Genomic DNA, 17,621 nt, shown 5'->3' on the forward strand with positions numbered 1-17,621 from the left:
TCCACCAAATCTATTGATATTTTCTAAATCAACAATAATCAACTGAACCAATTAATCAATTTTCTAGCCAGAACTATGTAGTTTTGAATTCCCTATTACACTTAGGGATACGTAGGAACAATATGAACTCTTATCAGACACAAATATAATTTTTTTTTTTGTTTTGATAGTTAAATTTATAATAATAGTCCAAGGGTATAAACGTATATGTGATTAGTGAGAGTACCATTTTAATACGGGCGCACAGGGTGCTAATACATTTTCTAATTCGTAATCGACTATCGAGCTTAAAATCTATGTTCAAAAGACCAAATTATCCAAATTGGACATAATAGAGAGTTTTCTATATTTTATCTGCAAAAAAAGTAGTGGCGGCTCCAAATCATTTGGGAGGGGTATAAATTGTGTTCGCTTCTTCCTAAGTCACAAAGTCGATCTTCCAACTGAAAATCATGTCGCGGCATAAATCATGTATCGCAACGAGTGATATTATACTCTAGTGAATATTATTCTAGTCACAAGTAAAATGTGTCAAAGAAATCTATGTTCTCCCTTTGTCTAAAAGCTTTAGCTACAAGGTGAGCATTTTATTTATCCATTGTGTCATCTAGGAACCAATTGGTTAGAAACATGAAGGCAAATTGGTTAAATGTCAGGTCTTGTTAGACTCTAGAAAATTCCTGTCCTCATTTATGACCTCTTGTCTTAGATCAACATCCAAAGAAGTCAAAGTTACTTGGAGATTGTATGAGTTTTTTCTAATGTATAGACCATATAATCAAGGACATACTCTTTAGCTGATCTCGCTATCTTACTTCTTTTATTTTGTATTTCTAACTCATCATTTTTATCATTGTCCCTAATCACATTTATGTGACTAGTTGAAGTGCCCCCACTATTTCTTAATCTTATAGGAAAATATTTTCATTGAAGTCAACATTGTTAAACTCAATAATCACTTTTGTGTTAAGGCCATAAAATTTGTACGTTTTTTTGTTTATAGCATATCCAATAAATTCACATTCATAAGCTCTATTTTCGAGTTTAATTCTCTTGAGGGTCTAGGATCCGGATATAGACCATACAACCTCAAGTTCTAAAATAAGGCAAATTTGGTTCTTTATTCTTAAATATCTCATATGGAGATATTTTGTTCTTAGTCTTGGGAACTCTATTTACAACATAACAAACAATTAATAGAATTTTACCCCATCAAGAAGGTATTGTACAAAAACTTAGCATAATAGCTACAACTAATTCAGTTAATGTTTTATTCTTTCTTTCAACTTTTCCATTTCTTTCAGGTAATAAGGTACACTTGTTTTAAGAATAATATCATTCAATTTAAAAGAACCGTTGACCATTCTAGAGTCATACCAATGTCTCTATCGTTTTTGTGTTTCTTTATTTCCATATTGACTTGATTTTCAATTTTAGTATATATAACTTAAATATGTCAAATGCTTCACTTTTATTTTCCAAAAGATATACACAAGTATAATCAAAACAATCATCAATAAATGTGATAAAATAATGTTTTCTATTTCTAGATAACGCCCCATCTAATTCACATATATCATATTGTATCAAATCAAAAGGTTATGATTCTCGTATTACTGATTAATGTGGCTTTTTAGTTATTTAACTTGACTAAAAGATTCACATTTTTAAAAATCATTTGGAGATAACTTTGGAATTAAACCTAAACTACTCAACTTTGAAATTGAACATTTGATACTATGACAATGTCTAGAATGCCAAATATTAAAATCACACAATATGTCAACTGAATGAGAAAATTTATTCATAATAACATCAAGATTCAATTTAAATGTCACCAGTAGTGTTCCCTTTCCCAACAAAATCCACATTCCAAGTAAGACTATATAAGTCCGCCCCATAGTATGGGTAAAATTAGCCTTATTCATAAGAAAACCATAAACTAAATTCTTTCTCATATCTGGAGTGTGAATTACATCTTTGAGAATTAGAGTCTTCCCATATATAAACTTCAATTCCAAATCACCAGTTCAAGTTGTTGATATTATAGAAGCGCTTGCTAGGAGACAACCCAATATTATTATTGTTTTATGTTTTCATTTCATTTTTCACCATATTTTTTATGTATGCATTATGTACAGGTTGAAGCTTAGTTGGTGGAATATGGTTGCATGCTCGATGATCTTTGGACTAAGGACAGTCCAAACTCCACAGAAGGGATGCATGAATGGACTTAAATTGCAACCCAACTCTAATTCTCTAATGGTTTCTTTTCCTTTTTGCAATTTTGTGCTTGTTAAGAATGAGTGTTGCAATTTTGTGCTTGGATGCAAATGGCTTAACACTTAAGTTTTCACACCATTGGATTGGTTTTCAGAGTAATAGTAACTTTAGTTCTGTTAGTAGTGATCTAACCCAAACTACTTTTGTTGCAAGATCGGCCAAAGCTCTATATTCTAATTTTGTGCTTGATCGTGACACCACTTTTTGTTTTCTTGAGTACCAAGAAACTAGTGTTTCACCAAGAAATACACATTGTCCTTCCATGAATTTTCTATCATCGGCACTAGTGGCCAAATCTGCATAAAAAAGTTCTATTACGTCAAGATCATTTGAGGGTTTTATGTGTAGGCATAGATCTATTGTGCCTTGGAGATATCCCAATATTCTTTTTATCCCTTGCCAGTGATCCATGGTAGGAGAAATCATGTATTTGCTGAGTTTGTTAACAGTAAAGGTAATGCTAGGTCTTCTATTAGTGAGATATTGCAATGCCCCTATGGCTTGTTTGTCAAAGTAGGATTAGACATTCGTTCACCCTCAGTAGTGAATTGCCTACCCGATACCATTGGTGTTAGACAAACTGGAACTTTCTTTATATTAAACTTCCTAAGTATATCTCTTATGTACTTTGTTTGCTTTAGATACATTCCACTATCATTTCTATGAACCTCAATGTCCAAAAAATAGTGTATATGTTCAAGGTCTTTCAGTGAGAAAGCAACATTAAGTTGATTGATGAATGTCTCTGTGAACTTATTGTTGCTACCTGTTACTATTATGTCATCAACATAAATAAGGAGAAATGTGAAATGATTTGTATCTCTAAGAGTAAAAAGTGATGAGTCACTTTTGGTGTTTTGAAATCTCCATTTTAGTAGTGTGTTATGGCTTTGGACAATCTACATATGTGATTAGGTGTGGTGGAGTCTATGCATCCCTCAGGTTGATACATAAATATTGTTTCCTTGAGACTAACTTTTACTAATGCACTATTTATGTCCAGTTGTCTGACTTCCTAATTGAGATGTACAATAATGACTAAGATGATTCTTACTGAGCTGGATTTGATCATAGGGTTGAATATTTCATCAATGTTTATTATGCCCATTGTTTGTTGAAACCCTCTTGCAACTAATCTTGCTTGCCTCCTTTCAATTGAGTCATCTGCTTTGTATTTAGTCTTGAAGATCCATTTTGAGTCTATGATGTTTTCTTGGCCTTTAAATGGTACCAATGTCCAAGTTTGATTAGTCATCAAGGTCTTAATTTTTGTATCCATGGCTTCTTTCCATTTTGGCTTGATTAGATTCTCTTTGACATTCCCTAGTTCTTTGTCATTTTCATGTGCCTCTATCAATCCTATGTAGGGTGGCTTAGGCTTGTAAATCCCAGTTTTTCTTCTGGTGTGCATTCAATGAGTATTGGTTTTGTCTTGATGACTTTGTTGATTGTTTTCAGGTGTAGTTCGACTGTTGCTCTACACTAGTTCTTCTGAGGTTGAATCATCTGCTTCATTTTCTTTTGATGTGTTGTTATCATAATTAGCAAAGGACTCGGTGAGAGGTTTTTGGCCTTCACTTGTATCACTATTTTCTAAATTGTCAGTTGGATTCTCTTTCTGATGGTTGACTATAGTGTTGTTTGGTTTAGTTGTGTTGCTTATAATGGTACCTGTAGGACAAGTATGAAGCATAATATATGTATGTTCAGTTAGTCTCTTTAATGGATTTCTTGTGTCAATGAAGCCATCATGGAAGGGAAAGTGATTTGTGAAGAATATCTTGCTCCTGATTTTGGCATGTTTTTTTATGAAGACACTAAGATCACGAAAATAAGAAAAGGAAGAAGACCATGAAGACATAGAAGATTCAAGCTTCAAGAGAATTATAGATTAAGTCTTCATATATGTACTTCAATCCTTACACTCACTTTAAATATTTAGTAGCAATGCTCCACCTATCAAATAATGAAAATCAATTTTAAAAAAAATGGATGTGTCAAAAATGCAAATTCAAATTGCTAAGTAATGAGTTACTTGACCTGGCTAATAGGTTACCAGAATTAGGTAATAGGTTACCTGAATTGTGAGGCAGTTGGTAACAAGTTATTGGAACTGCGTAACATGTTACCTGACTGAGAAAATAGTTACAAAGCAAAACATATTGATGTAACCGATTAATTCAGTGTATTAATCGATTACCACCTTGGACAGAACATTTGGATAACCGATTACCACTTCATGACAATCGATTACACAGAATTGTTGAATCTAGATTTTCAAATTCAAATGAACAACTTTCATCCAAAGTGAATATGTTTCATTCCAATCGTGTCTCCTCTTCATGGAAGGTTATCATGGCTGATAGGAAGCCTCTTTAAAGGCATTGACACATCCAAATTAAACATACACCATAACATAGGAAAATTATTCACAATCACACAAAACTTTTAAACACTTAGTGAACAAATTTTCTGCACATTTTTGTTAAGCAACTTTGTTTCTAAACTTTCATATTTTCTGAAGTTGCTTGATAAAGTGCAAAGTATTCTAAACTTCAAAAAATTAATAGCATTATTTACTAAGTATTTATATTATAAGATCAATGATTGAAAGATAGATTTGTTCAAAACTTGTAAAGGCAATCCAAAGCCAGTGTTGAAATTTTTCATCTTGTTGTAAACTTTTTGACACAATGGTGTGTTAAGAAAGGGAAAAAAGTTCACTTGAAAAGGGAATTTTCAAGGGTAGATAAGTTGTGAGTGTGTAAGTTACAAAAGTATCAGGGAGAGAAATTGTAATTGCAACTCAAATTATCTAGTGGAAAAATCTCTTGTGCGACAAGAGTATTGGATGTAACCTTCGATGGACAAGAAGGTGAACCAATATAAAAACTTTGTGTAATCTTCTTCTGCTCATTCTTGTCATTTACTTTTTGCTTTACTTGGTTGAATTCTGGATAAACAATCCGCTACACTTTCATTTTGATATCATAGCAGAAAAATCAGCCATATTCTCCCAACAACTAATTCACCCCCTCTTAGTTGGCATCTTGAACTTACATGATTCTCATTGAAGATCACATGTCTTGAGACAAAAACTCTCCTATGGGAGTTGATGCACTTGTATACTTTGTGTGAATTATTATAACCTAGGAATACACACCTAGTTGTACGGAATTGAGGCTTGCGTTGATCGTATGGTTTTAGAGAAAAGTAGCTGGCACAACCAAATGGTTTCAAGTCCTCATGGTTAGGTTCTTTCTCGAAAATTAAGAAGTATGGGATTTTATTTGGATTTATTGATGACAATAATGTACTGACTAGGTAGACTACATTTGAAAAAGCAATATTTTGAAAAGGTTTATATTCACCACCTCCATCATATTAAATGATCTTTATTTTCTTGTTAAATTGGGTTTCAACTATAGCTTTGAACTGGGTGAAGGCATGTATGATATCTGATATTTGTTTTAAGGGGAAAATACATGTGAATCTACTAAAGTCATCAATAAAATGAACATAATATTTAAAATCGGATGAGGATAAAATTGGGCCAGGACTCCAAATATCAGTATGAATTAAATCTGAAGTTTTCTTAGCATGTGAGGAAGAATATTTGAAAGGCAATAAGTGCAGTTTGCCTAATTAATAAGCTTCACAGAATGTGAACATATAACTAGATGATATCTTCACATTGTAGTCCTTTAACACATTTTCTAGAACCTTATTATTGGGATGTCCAAGCTTTCTATGCCAGATTTCCTTGAGATACATGTAGACACAAGAGTCTTTATTGACATAAAGTTGATATAGGTCTTCCCTGTTAGTTTGTCCTTCACAAAGCAACAATCTTCATCAAATTCAACAAGTATATTATTGTCAGCAGTTAGCTTAGATATACTCAATAATGTTTTGGTGATTTCTGGAACATACAACACATCATACAGGTTGAGGTTACTTAATTTGGTTAAACCTGAAGCCATTACTTTCAATCTCTCACCATTACCAACTAGCAAGATATCCTTACCATTGTTTTCACGAAGGTCTTGGATTTTGTTAGTTTGGTGTGTCACATGATTACTAGCTCCACTATTAAAGTATCAATCATGGTCGTGGCCATGATAGGGTGAGTCTATGTACACATTATTAGTCCATTGTTTCTCACCCTCAACATATTGATTCTTTCCTGTATAGAACTTGTCAAAATGATAATAACACTATACTGTAGTATGACCAATTTTGTAGCATACATGACACATTGTTTTTGACATCCTACCTCTTCCTTTGCCACCTCTCATGCCTCGAGAGTTAAATCCTCTCCAATTGTCATGTGATCCAAATTTGTTGTCTTTAAACTCATTTTTGCTAGCAAAGTTTGCATATGCATTCAGGTTGAGGCTACTGATGTTGTTGAGTTGCTCCAATCTACTTTCAAAGGCTAGTAATTGTGTTTGCAAATCAACCCAACTGATTTTGATCTAGTCAGACAATTTAACTACCACTCGATTGTATTTAGATTCCAACCTGTTTAGTGTTTGAATCATCAGATTAGGGCTGGAAATGGGTGATCCTGCAAGTTTTAACTTGTCAGCAAGATTCTTCATCTTAGAAATGTATTGCTCCATCTTCATCTTTCCTTTGAATGTGTTGTGAAATTCTAATTTTAGGTAGATGATTCATGATCTGGTGTGTGCACTTGCAAGGCTTTGAGCTTTGTTTCAAAGTTCCTTGGAGGTTTCACAATACAGCAACTGAGTTGCAACATCAATTGGAAAAGAATTCATGAGCCATTCTAAGTGGGCTTAATCATGTGCTTGTCAATCCTCAAAGTTAAGATTGAATTTCTTGGTTGTATTATCTATGGTAACGAATTGTTCTAGACAATCTTTTACCCTAGCATATAGCCATTGAGTTTGCAGCCTCTAATTAATGGTAAGACCAATGATTTTCGTAGAGGATAGTTTTCTCTGTCCAATTTGACAGAAATTGTTGAAGGAATGTCATTTTTCTGGTTTAAGTTTGCAGTGGAGGACATGATTGATTTGGTTAGATCAAGAGCCTTCAACCTTAAGTGCTTTGATACCAAGAAGAAAATGATATTTAATGTTATGTGTTATTCCATAGATTAGGAATGTTTAAATACATGTAGAGATGATACAACCATGATCTTAGAATCATGTTAATAATCATAATTTTGTGATTCTAGGTGATGTTAATGATAATGACAATAATTGTTGCATAATAATAGAAGGTAAATATATGGCGTGTGATATATGCTAAGGTTAAGGATCATCATATCATGACAATAGAGTCATGATCACATACAATATGATACACTAATTGTAGGATATTTACTTTAACTACCTTTCATTAATTTCAAAGGCATACAAAATTGAGAGTCTGATTTTTGTTTCTCCAAGAGTTTTTTTAAGAATAACATACATTCTTTGCCAATATTATTTTTCCTATTTACTCTCAACTGACTAGCTACTTGGTTTGGTGTCACCATGATTGATTCATCACTCATGACATTAAGAAAGACGTGAAATTTTTGTCACACCAATCCATAATCGCGAATGTTATTTAAAAGACTCTTATTACAAGAGTTCTTATGTGTCTTATGACGAGCGACTTTTTTATCTAGACTTATAGTCATTTCATTGTTATTTGTATTGAGAAACTTATTCACTATCCAATCTCCTTCTTTTGTTCTTTTGATATACATATGAGTCTTGCAACCTTCCCTTTCATCTCAACGATATTTTACTTCTTTTCCTACCAATATGTTATATGCTCTTTTAAATCCTTCTTTATTATAAACAAAGTGATACTTTGTGACTATTTCACTATTTCTGAGTTTTTAATTCCAATTCTTTTGAACCAAAAAATCTTATTTGAATACAGATGAATTATAAAAATTATGAGCTAGTTTATGAGTTGTAAATATGATATTGACACATGGTGCTTAGAATTTATGAGCTAGTTGATGAGTTGTTTTTTAAGTTCTTTTCAAATTTTGATTGAACTTGAGATTTTACTTGTTCATCTACCTCTTCCATTATTTACATTTGATCATCTTGAAAAATATGGAAATGTCTATAAAAATACTTAAACTTTATATCTTTTGGAAATAGGTACCATAAACTAATTTTCCTTCCTAATTAGCTCGTAAACTTTAATCATTAGTAAAATTAACTCTACATAAAGATAATGTTAAATTAAAAGCAATGAAAAATTCTAACTCATTCATTTATAACCTTGACTTTTAATTTAAATTAATTTTTGTATATACAACAATATTACTGCAATAACTAATTTTAGTTCGGTAAAAAAAATTCTTCTTAGTCAATTTTGAATTGTGGTGGCGATTTCCTCTTGATATCATCGTTAAACAACTTGTATTGTTGCATTGCTACTATTATGAGTTTGATTACAACAGTTTCCTTGTTATCTATAAGTAATTTAACAATATATTTATACATAGACAAATTTCACCAACCGTTAAAATTTAAGTGGTAATAAGGAATAAAAAATAGTTCATGCAACCTACTTATAATAGACATTAAGTTCAGAGGACTTTATATACTTTTCTCCGGGAAATATCATCTTCATTAAATGTTATCCCCATTATATGCAATAGATTTAAATCATGTATAATAAGTTCCATAAATATTGACATCTATAATATATAAAATCCAACACTTTTTTTGAACAGATTTAATTAGATGACTAATTGAACATGTTTTTTTTATGATATGAAGATAGTTGCTACAACTCTACAAGTAGCATGATCATATTTGAACCAATTCGTTATCATACTCTGGAAACGTTCTGTTATTGGACGACAACAACTCCCTATGACGATACTAGGTGCTACTCTCCTTCGCGACCATGAGTAGATAGTGGGTTGACAATAATGGAGGATATGTCATTAGGATGGCTAGTGGAGGGTATGGCAAACTCTTCGTTTCTGGTTAGTATATGGTAATCATTTCCTTTCTATCTGCTTGGAAACATACTCTTTAGAATATAAAAAATACTAAAATGAGAAAATGGAAAAATATTAAAAATGAGAAAATGAAAAGAAACATGTTTCAATATTTAAGTGCTTTAAGGAAAAAAATATTTACTTACCCCAAAAGATATATTATTTTGTAATATAATTGAGTCGTTGATTGTTTAGCACATCTAGTGTTTTCCATAAGTGATTATGTTTGATTGGGTGAGTTTCCTAAGCATATTTTGGAACTCAGTCACTCTGATGTAGCAATTATTTCCCCTTAATAAAATTGCTACCAATCTAAATAATGTTTGAAGATTATAAGAATATTGATGAAATATTCATATATTCTTAAATCTTTTCAAAAGTTTTAACCACTATCTTCAATTAAATAATGATGTAGCTAATGTCATGCTTAATTACACTATTGATACACTATCAATTAAGTAATTACATAGATTAAAATCAAATTTTAGAATATTTTAGGATTACAATTATTCATAAAATTTAAAGAGAAAGGTTGTGTTTTTAGTAAAGCTGAAAAATATGTTGAAAAACTAAAAAATATTAAAATGTTTACTACTAGTAAGTGGCAAACTTATTCTAAAATAGTAAAATGACTTCAATTTTTTACGAATGAGAAGATTATAAGAATAAATGACTCGGATATATCTTCTACCATTTTTTGTATTAGTTTTATTCAGAGAGTGAATGAATAATGATAAAACATGAATAATGAATAATATATTGACAATATATAAAACTCATATACTACCAATTAATATATTTTTTTCTCAAGATAAATTTGCAATGTAAGATTTTTTTATGCTTCAATAGTCTTTCATGAAAACCATACATTTCACCAACACATGTTGATTTAGTGGTATAAGGCGTCATTATATCCACATGATTCAATGATCAAAAGGCCAGAGTTTGATTATTGGATCAATATCCCTAAACGATTAGTTTCTACTAGGGGTGAGCAAGACCCGGCTCAACCCGTAGACTCGTCTCAACCTGATGACTTAGGGATGGGTCTGACTCGTCCAAATAAATAAAAAAGGACAAATCCGATTAAAAGGGACAGACCCGTCGTCAAAAAGGAAGGGTTCGGGTGTATGTCCGGGTCACCTGGTTCGTCTCTTATAGTTATATATCAGGAATAGTTGAATAAGTACTTATCAATACTTATTATGTTCAGCCCATATAACTCAAATACCTACAAGTTTGATGATAAAGATTTTGATCAATTTGACATCATTGAGAAATTTGTTGATGGTGAGTTCACTTCTTTTTACTATTTGGTTAATTCAATTAAAAATATGCATTATGTAATTTTGACTATTTTTCTTATAGAGTTGGTGGCAAAGATTCTTGAGTCACAAGGAGTTAAAGATGAACATACAACCAGAATCTTGATTGATAGAAAACCAATTAATTTTTAGTTTTTGTATACTTTGTGTGAACTCAAATTTAAGTTTTATTTTTCAGTTAATAGCTAGTTATTGTATTCATTTTTGTGTGAACTTTTGAGTATTGACATGTTGTAATTTCAATTCTTGTGTATTTTTTTTATCATTTACAAAAACACTTCAACTTATATCGACATTTGTAAACTTTTTAATTAATTTTTAATGTCTTCTCTAAATTTCAGTCATGTGATTGTGATAGTTTTTAGTTTGAAGGTTGCAATCTACGGTTTGTAGTTTATATAATGATGTATGTGTGCATGCAGATTTTAGTTGAGTTTATATACATATTATGATAATTTTGATTGTGCATGCTTAAAGATTTGAGAAAAAAATCTACATTTGTCATTTTCCAACTCGGACCGATCCTTATTGAGCCGTCTTATTTTGGACCCATCTCTCACGTATCTCATCCTAAGTTGGGACAGTTTCAGATTTAAAAATTGATCCAATCAATAGTTAAGGATGGATGAAGAACATGCTTAATTCATTCCAACCAGTCCCACGCCTACCCGTAGTTCCTACCCCACAAAAAACCATTCATTTCCGTTAAAAGGAATTATGTCGTCCCATTTGTTGGGCAAAGACTAATCATCATCATCTTTTCTCCAGATCCCAAAACATCAACATCTTATCCACCCTCTCCTGTCAGATCTACCACCATGCCACCACCGTCCCTAAAAGCCGTAACCCTAACCCACGTCCGTTACCAAAGAGGCGACACCCTCGGCCACTTCCTCGCCTGGATCTCCCTTATCCCCGTCTTCATCAGCCTCGGCGGCTTCATCTCCCACTTCATCTTCCGCCGCGAACTCGAAGGCATTTTCTTCGCCCTCGGCCTCATCTTCTCCCAATTCATCAACGAATTCATCAAAACCACTGTCCAACAAGCTCGCCCTGAAACATGCTTCCTCCTCGAAATGTGTGATTCTCATGGCTGGCCTTCTAGTCACTGTCAATACATGTTCTTCTTCGCCACTTACTTAACGTTGCTTTTATTCTCTTCGCGCCACGTGATCCTGCACCTTGTCACGTGGTCGATTGCGGTTTTTACGATGTATTCTAGGGTTTATTTGGGGTACCATACTGTGGCGCAAGTTTTTGCTGGAACTGGTTTGGGGATTGTTCTTGGTGCGGTTTGGTTTTGGGTTGTGAATAATGTGTTGTGTGTGTATTTTCCGGTTATTGAAGAGAGTGTGTTTGGGAGGGTGTTTTATGTGAAGGATACTTCACATATTGATAATGTTTTGAAGTTTGAGTATGAGATGGCGAGAGCTGAAAGACGAAGACTGGCTTCCGTTTCCAAGTCTGAATGATTGTTTGGAAACAAAATTTGATTAGGTATGTTTGAAATCGAAAGCTATTATTATCTGTTGTGATGATGTAAACACGTTTCGAAATATTAATTCGTTATTACTGGGATTTGGGACATATGGTGCATGTTTATTATGGTTTTTTTAGAAGGATAATGCAAAACATATCTACGATAGACTGACATAATGACCTTTGATCCATGTAGCCGGCCCCACGATAAAGATTTGTTGATAATGCAAAACATGCATATATACACACTACATCCTGTTTGGTAATATATCGTTTTCTGCATACATACATTCTCTATCTATGGTCAAACTAAAAGTACCAAGTGTTACTAGTTTTAGAAGGATTAGATTTATTAACTTTGAATGATAGAGATAGAGTTACTGATCAGCAGCACCCTTAGTCTGTTTCTGTTTATGTTCTGATAAGGGAAGTTTTAGTACCTGGTATTAGAGATTTGGTATCTCTTTAGCTTGTAGAATTCGGTGAGATATGCAATTTAGGGTCATTATATTACTTGATTGCTTTGGATCTTGTGTGTTCTGTCTTAAGATTTTAGACTGGGACTAAAAAATTAATAAGACTTGGATTTAGTTTGGAGTTGTAGAGTGAAAATTATTGTGGTCCTAATCTGTAAATTTGTAAGGAAATATAAATCTGATTACAATCTTGTGTTTGATTAAATAATTTGAATCAACCAACGGGCGTTGGTTCAAGTGGTACATGCTTGATTCCCCTTAAGCAAGATCTCGGGTTCGAGTCTTGTGGATGGAAAAAATGTCCGCTGGGAGAGTTAGCCCCATATACCTGTGGATGTTCCCGGCTCGGACAGGATTGCTTCCAGTGCGAGGATACCTGTGGGAAACCAAAAAAATAATAATTTGAATCAGAAAACTCTTTAGGTTTGCTCTAGCTCATGCCTATACTTGTGTCCATGAACCATGAACTAATCAAGTAGTGTACAATCCATGTTCATAGTCATTGATGCATTCATTTCATTCATAAGTATATATCAAAGGTCAATTAATCGAATTATAATGATGTGAGTTTTCTTAAAGTATGGTCTTGTTTGTCATTTTGCTTTATTTGAGTTAGACGTGATTTATCAATGTTGTGACTTGTGAATGTTGTACATTTAATTAGAGTTACTTTTATTGTCTATTTGTATGACATGGTAGAGGAGGCAATTGCTATTATGCTTGCTTTTTTTAATCTCCGTGCTTGTTTAAGGTATAAACTGACTAAAGTTTAATATCATCTGTAAACTGAGTAAATCATAGAGGAGATGCCTATGCTGTCCAAATAAAGCTTGTAAATCTTGTGAAATGAAGCTCAATGTTATTTGATTGGAATCCTTCTTCCCTTGTAATATTGTGAAACCTTTTTAATCTTGAGTTCATGTTGTGCTCTTTCGATGAAATTCACTGCACTGGTGGATTTTTCTAAACATGTTTCCAATTTATATTTGTTCTTTAAAGCTTTTCAAATGCTTGTTATGGCATTATTATGAAGGATGGGATGAATTTAATGCCATAAGGTAGGAATTCTTAGTGGAGGTTCTCACTAGTCTATTGTGAGTTGTGACAATACACACACATATATATATATCTGTACTTAATACTTACTGTCCTGCTTTCTAATATCACGTAGCTGTGCTATTCATTGTTAGCAGCCTATCCTTTCAGCTGTGATTGGTTGCTGATCAAACTGAAATGCTGAATAGCAGGCATGCATCTTTCGGGGTTTGGAGTTCTTACAGTAGCATTTAATTGTTTCTTACCTTAGGTTGGTTGGTTTTACATGGGTATATATAGGCTATTGACAACAGTTGTTCTTTGTTAATTGTGAAATTGTTCCCTTTGAAGTTTGAACCAGTTTCTGAATTCATGGGAAAACATGGTTTCACTTACCTCTCAGGCTGTACTTACTATGTTCAAGTCCAGTCCTGTCTTGGAAGGTCATTTGGTTGGACGAGATCCAACGAGAGTATTGGTTTTTAATTCTCACCAATGCTCCCAATGGCTGCATTAGTGCGCCCTCCACTGAATCCACAGGGGAGAAACCAGGCCTTACCAAAAAAGGAACCTGTTGTGCTGTGTGCTTAGTCTTGTGCTGATAAAAATAAGGGGTAATTGCTTTTTAGTTGTAACATTTTGGGCTTATTTATACTTTCTATTCTATTGTCACTTCACTTGGGCAATTGAAGGCTAAATCTTAAGTCAAATATATATGACACAATTAATATGGTTAATTCTGGGGTAATGTTTAGTAGTACCTTGCCCTTCTACAAGGGAAAAAGAAAATGCCCATCTACTCTCTAAAAGTAGATACATATTTTTTGATTCTTCCACTTTCTCATTTTTCAGTGGGCTTTTCAAACTCTAGCTCTGTTCTGGTTAAATAGTTATAGAAATCTGCAATTTTGAGGTCTTTCATGTTTACACGACTATATTTTTTGTGGAATTTGTAGTCCACTGTATGAATTTTATTTCAGATGCTTCTTGATATTTATGAATCATGCATGTAAAATTAGACATTTAAGCGGCTTAGCTGCAATGACCATGTCATCATTCCTGAACTTGGAAGGTAAATTAGTCATATGTAGTCAAGATCCCCTTCGGGTAAACAATTTAATTATCTGCTTATTAATAAGCTATTTCAGGTGCGTCTAGGAAAGCTTATGAGAAAATTTTAACAAAATAGCGTATGACCTTCCTATTTTTGGTTTTTAGCTTATTTCAATAAGTTGCCAGAGAAGCTATGAAAATAAGTTCTTTTTACCTTACTTCAAAATTGCTTATTGAATAAGCACTTGTAAAATTGTCATGAGCTATGTTGATAAGCCATTCTCATAAGTTAAAATAAGCTCCTCTTTAAGCTCTTTTAAACACCTCAGTGATCCATTTATGGTGCTGAGTTGGGGAAAGCGAGTCCAAGGATGTATAGAATCAGGATGTGAATTTTTTTTGGTGTCTTCCATGACTGTTTGGTATGTGATGCAACCTGATAATCACAGGCACTGGAGGATCAATAAGTATGTGCCAGGAATGATGGTGGCTGGACCCTACTATTTTGTATAGGGAATTGTTGATTACATATCAAACTGTAGAGATTTAGTTTGAAAGTTGGTACCAAATAGAGGCATTGAACTGTAAATGGAACTTTTTAAGTGTAACAAAATATATAAAAAGGGTAACAAAATATATCGGATGTAAATTTCGGAAAGAAGCATAAAACTTTTGTCGTAACAGATTGCTTAGAACAATCTAAGAATTCCAATAATTAAGACTGTGGGGCTGTCTGCCAATGTTTGTTTTGCTCCTTGCTTACTAATTACCCTTTTATAACCCTCCAACTTAGGAGAAAGATGGCATAGATGATACAATGCTAATCACACCATGCTCAGCCATATGTAGCTGCAATAATCCATCCTGACAGCAGCAATAGTTATAGACAAAGTTATATTTGTCTTGGGGTACTAACCAGCAAGGACAATGTTCTTTGGGAGAAGAGATTTGTTGCCCCAAATCCTGTTCCGCACCAATGAAAACATATAATGTCAATTAAAAAATTTAAACATTTATTATTTTTTCTGTTTTTGCTTCATTGTCCTTGGTGCGTGACGGGATTTGGAACAACAGATCTTTATTCGTTCTTTGGGGATTTATTGCTTCCTCAAGTATAGTCAATAATCTATGCATTTGAAGACATTACTGTGATTCATGTACATTATATCTCTTCAATTCAATATTCTCCACAATTAAGTTTATAATTTGTGCAAAGAGCAGAAATATTCAAACTCTAATATATTTATAACTATAAATATATGATGTTTATATATGCTTAGGCATTTAATGTTTTAACAACTGACCTTGCATTTCTTCATTTTGCCATGCAGACCATTCCGGATTTTTTTACAGTTTTTATGGCACAGTTGTTTAATAAGCTTCTTCTCTGGAGCATTTCACTACAGATGCTAGAAGATCAGGTACAAAAATGGCATTTGTGAAGAGGCAACAGAGGAGAGTATGGTATTTTAGGTCTATAATGCCTGTAGAGAAAGAACTGATGCAACAATAGATGATTTGCCTGATGCTATAAAGATAGACATTCAATATTTTATCTTGTTTTCTTTTTTTGAGAAAAACAATGTATGCATTGATAATGTATGAGTTTTATACATCTCACTATATCATCTACCATTCATGTTTTATTATCATCGACTTTTCAAAAAAAGTAATACAAATGAATGGTGGATGATGTACTGATTGTGTATAAATTTATATAGTGTATAAATATTACACTCTTTTTTGGTATAAAAGAAGATATATAGATAAGAACCCTGCAACTGATCATGGATTTGTCTAGTATGTTTCATCTATTATTATTTATTGGAGCAACTTTATTTGCAACATCAATTTTATTCTTGTTTTTTTAGTTTGATTTTAAACTTTCATTGAGATTAAGTGACATTCAGGTTTTTAATGTTGGAATCCGAGTACAGTCTGGAACATGATTTGGCTTAATAGTATCATTTAATGTAATAAATTTATTCATTTAAGGAAATGTGATGAAGTTTTCATTTTGAAGTGGATAAAGTTTTGATTGAAACGTGAATGAAGCTTTTTTATTGATTTCAACTTGGCAGTTGTTTTGTATTTTTTGTTGGAAAAAAGTTGATAAGGTATCATGCTGATTGTGTAATCATCCTCATATGGAGTTCAGATTGATAAAAATCTTATGGTTATTAAAATATATGTAATGTGGTATATTTTAACTTTGTTTCTATATCGAGACATAATGTATGTCTGGTTGAGATTGCTTTACTTATTTTGGTTTATAAGCGTGTTTATAAATTTTGTTTGGGTAATAAACTTAGTTTATGAAAAAAGTTTATAAACTAAGAAGTAGAAGCAAAAAAAAAAAAACATGCTCTAATTTGATGTGTTGGTTTATCATTTTAATTTATATATCTTACAACTTATAATTATAAACTAAAAATATAAGTTTAATATATATATATATATTTTGTTAATGTAATGATTTATACACAGATAATACATCATTTATTGTTAATTTGTATTATTTCATGTAAGAATTAATAGTAATTAAATTTGAATGATGAATGATACAATGACAATATAAAAACTCTTACATCGATGCATATATCTTTTTCTCAAAACATATTCATATACCATGGGCATGTAGTTGAAAAAATATATACTTTTTATATTGAGGTTACTTTGTGAAAACAATTATCAATTGGTCAAAACTTATAATCGTTGGGCAATAACTTAGACAAACTAACTCGTCAGCATCTAGGTTGGTTAACTGTGACCCCTATTGGCTCTAAAATGACCTTTAATTGTTCGTTAGGATAGTGTTCATATGGTTTCACTACTTGCCCAAGTATAATTGAAAGATATACTTATAACTTTGATCTTCTTGCAAACTATATTACCAATAACAAATATAGAAGCACTTGATATTAGTGATTTTGGTGATCAGTGACTACCATCACTTCCAATCAATCAAGGTTATTAAATTGA

At 32.4% G+C, this 17,621-nt stretch overlaps 1 protein-coding gene and 1 long non-coding RNA gene across 2 annotated transcripts; one reads left to right on the forward strand and one right to left on the reverse strand.

Annotated features, from left to right (window-relative positions):
- LOC109347584 (lipid phosphate phosphatase gamma, chloroplastic-like) lies at positions 11,316-16,194 on the forward strand. The gene is made up of 2 exons (XM_019587511.1): positions 11,316-12,093; positions 15,971-16,194. Exon 1 carries the CDS (start codon positions 11,415-11,417, stop codon positions 12,066-12,068), a length of 654 nt encoding a protein of 217 aa, XP_019443056.1. The 5' UTR covers positions 11,316-11,414; the 3' UTR covers positions 12,069-12,093; positions 15,971-16,194.
- LOC109347585 lies at positions 15,969-16,658 on the reverse strand. Its single transcript, XR_002107618.1, has 2 exons — positions 16,377-16,658; positions 15,969-16,203 (listed from the first exon to the last, which is right to left on the reverse strand). It is a non-coding gene; the product is annotated as an uncharacterized LOC109347585 (long non-coding RNA).

Source organism: Lupinus angustifolius, chromosome LG05 (assembly GCF_001865875.1).
Source record: "Lupinus angustifolius cultivar Tanjil chromosome LG05, LupAngTanjil_v1.0, whole genome shotgun sequence".
NCBI classification, from domain to species: Eukaryota; Viridiplantae; Streptophyta; class Magnoliopsida; order Fabales; family Fabaceae; genus Lupinus; species Lupinus angustifolius.

Bases quoted from the DNA above. Each gene is read 5' to 3' on its own strand.
- LOC109347584 (XM_019587511.1), top strand. From the start codon at position 11,415: ATGCCACCACCGTCCCTAAAAGCCGTAACCCTAACCCACGTCCGTTAC.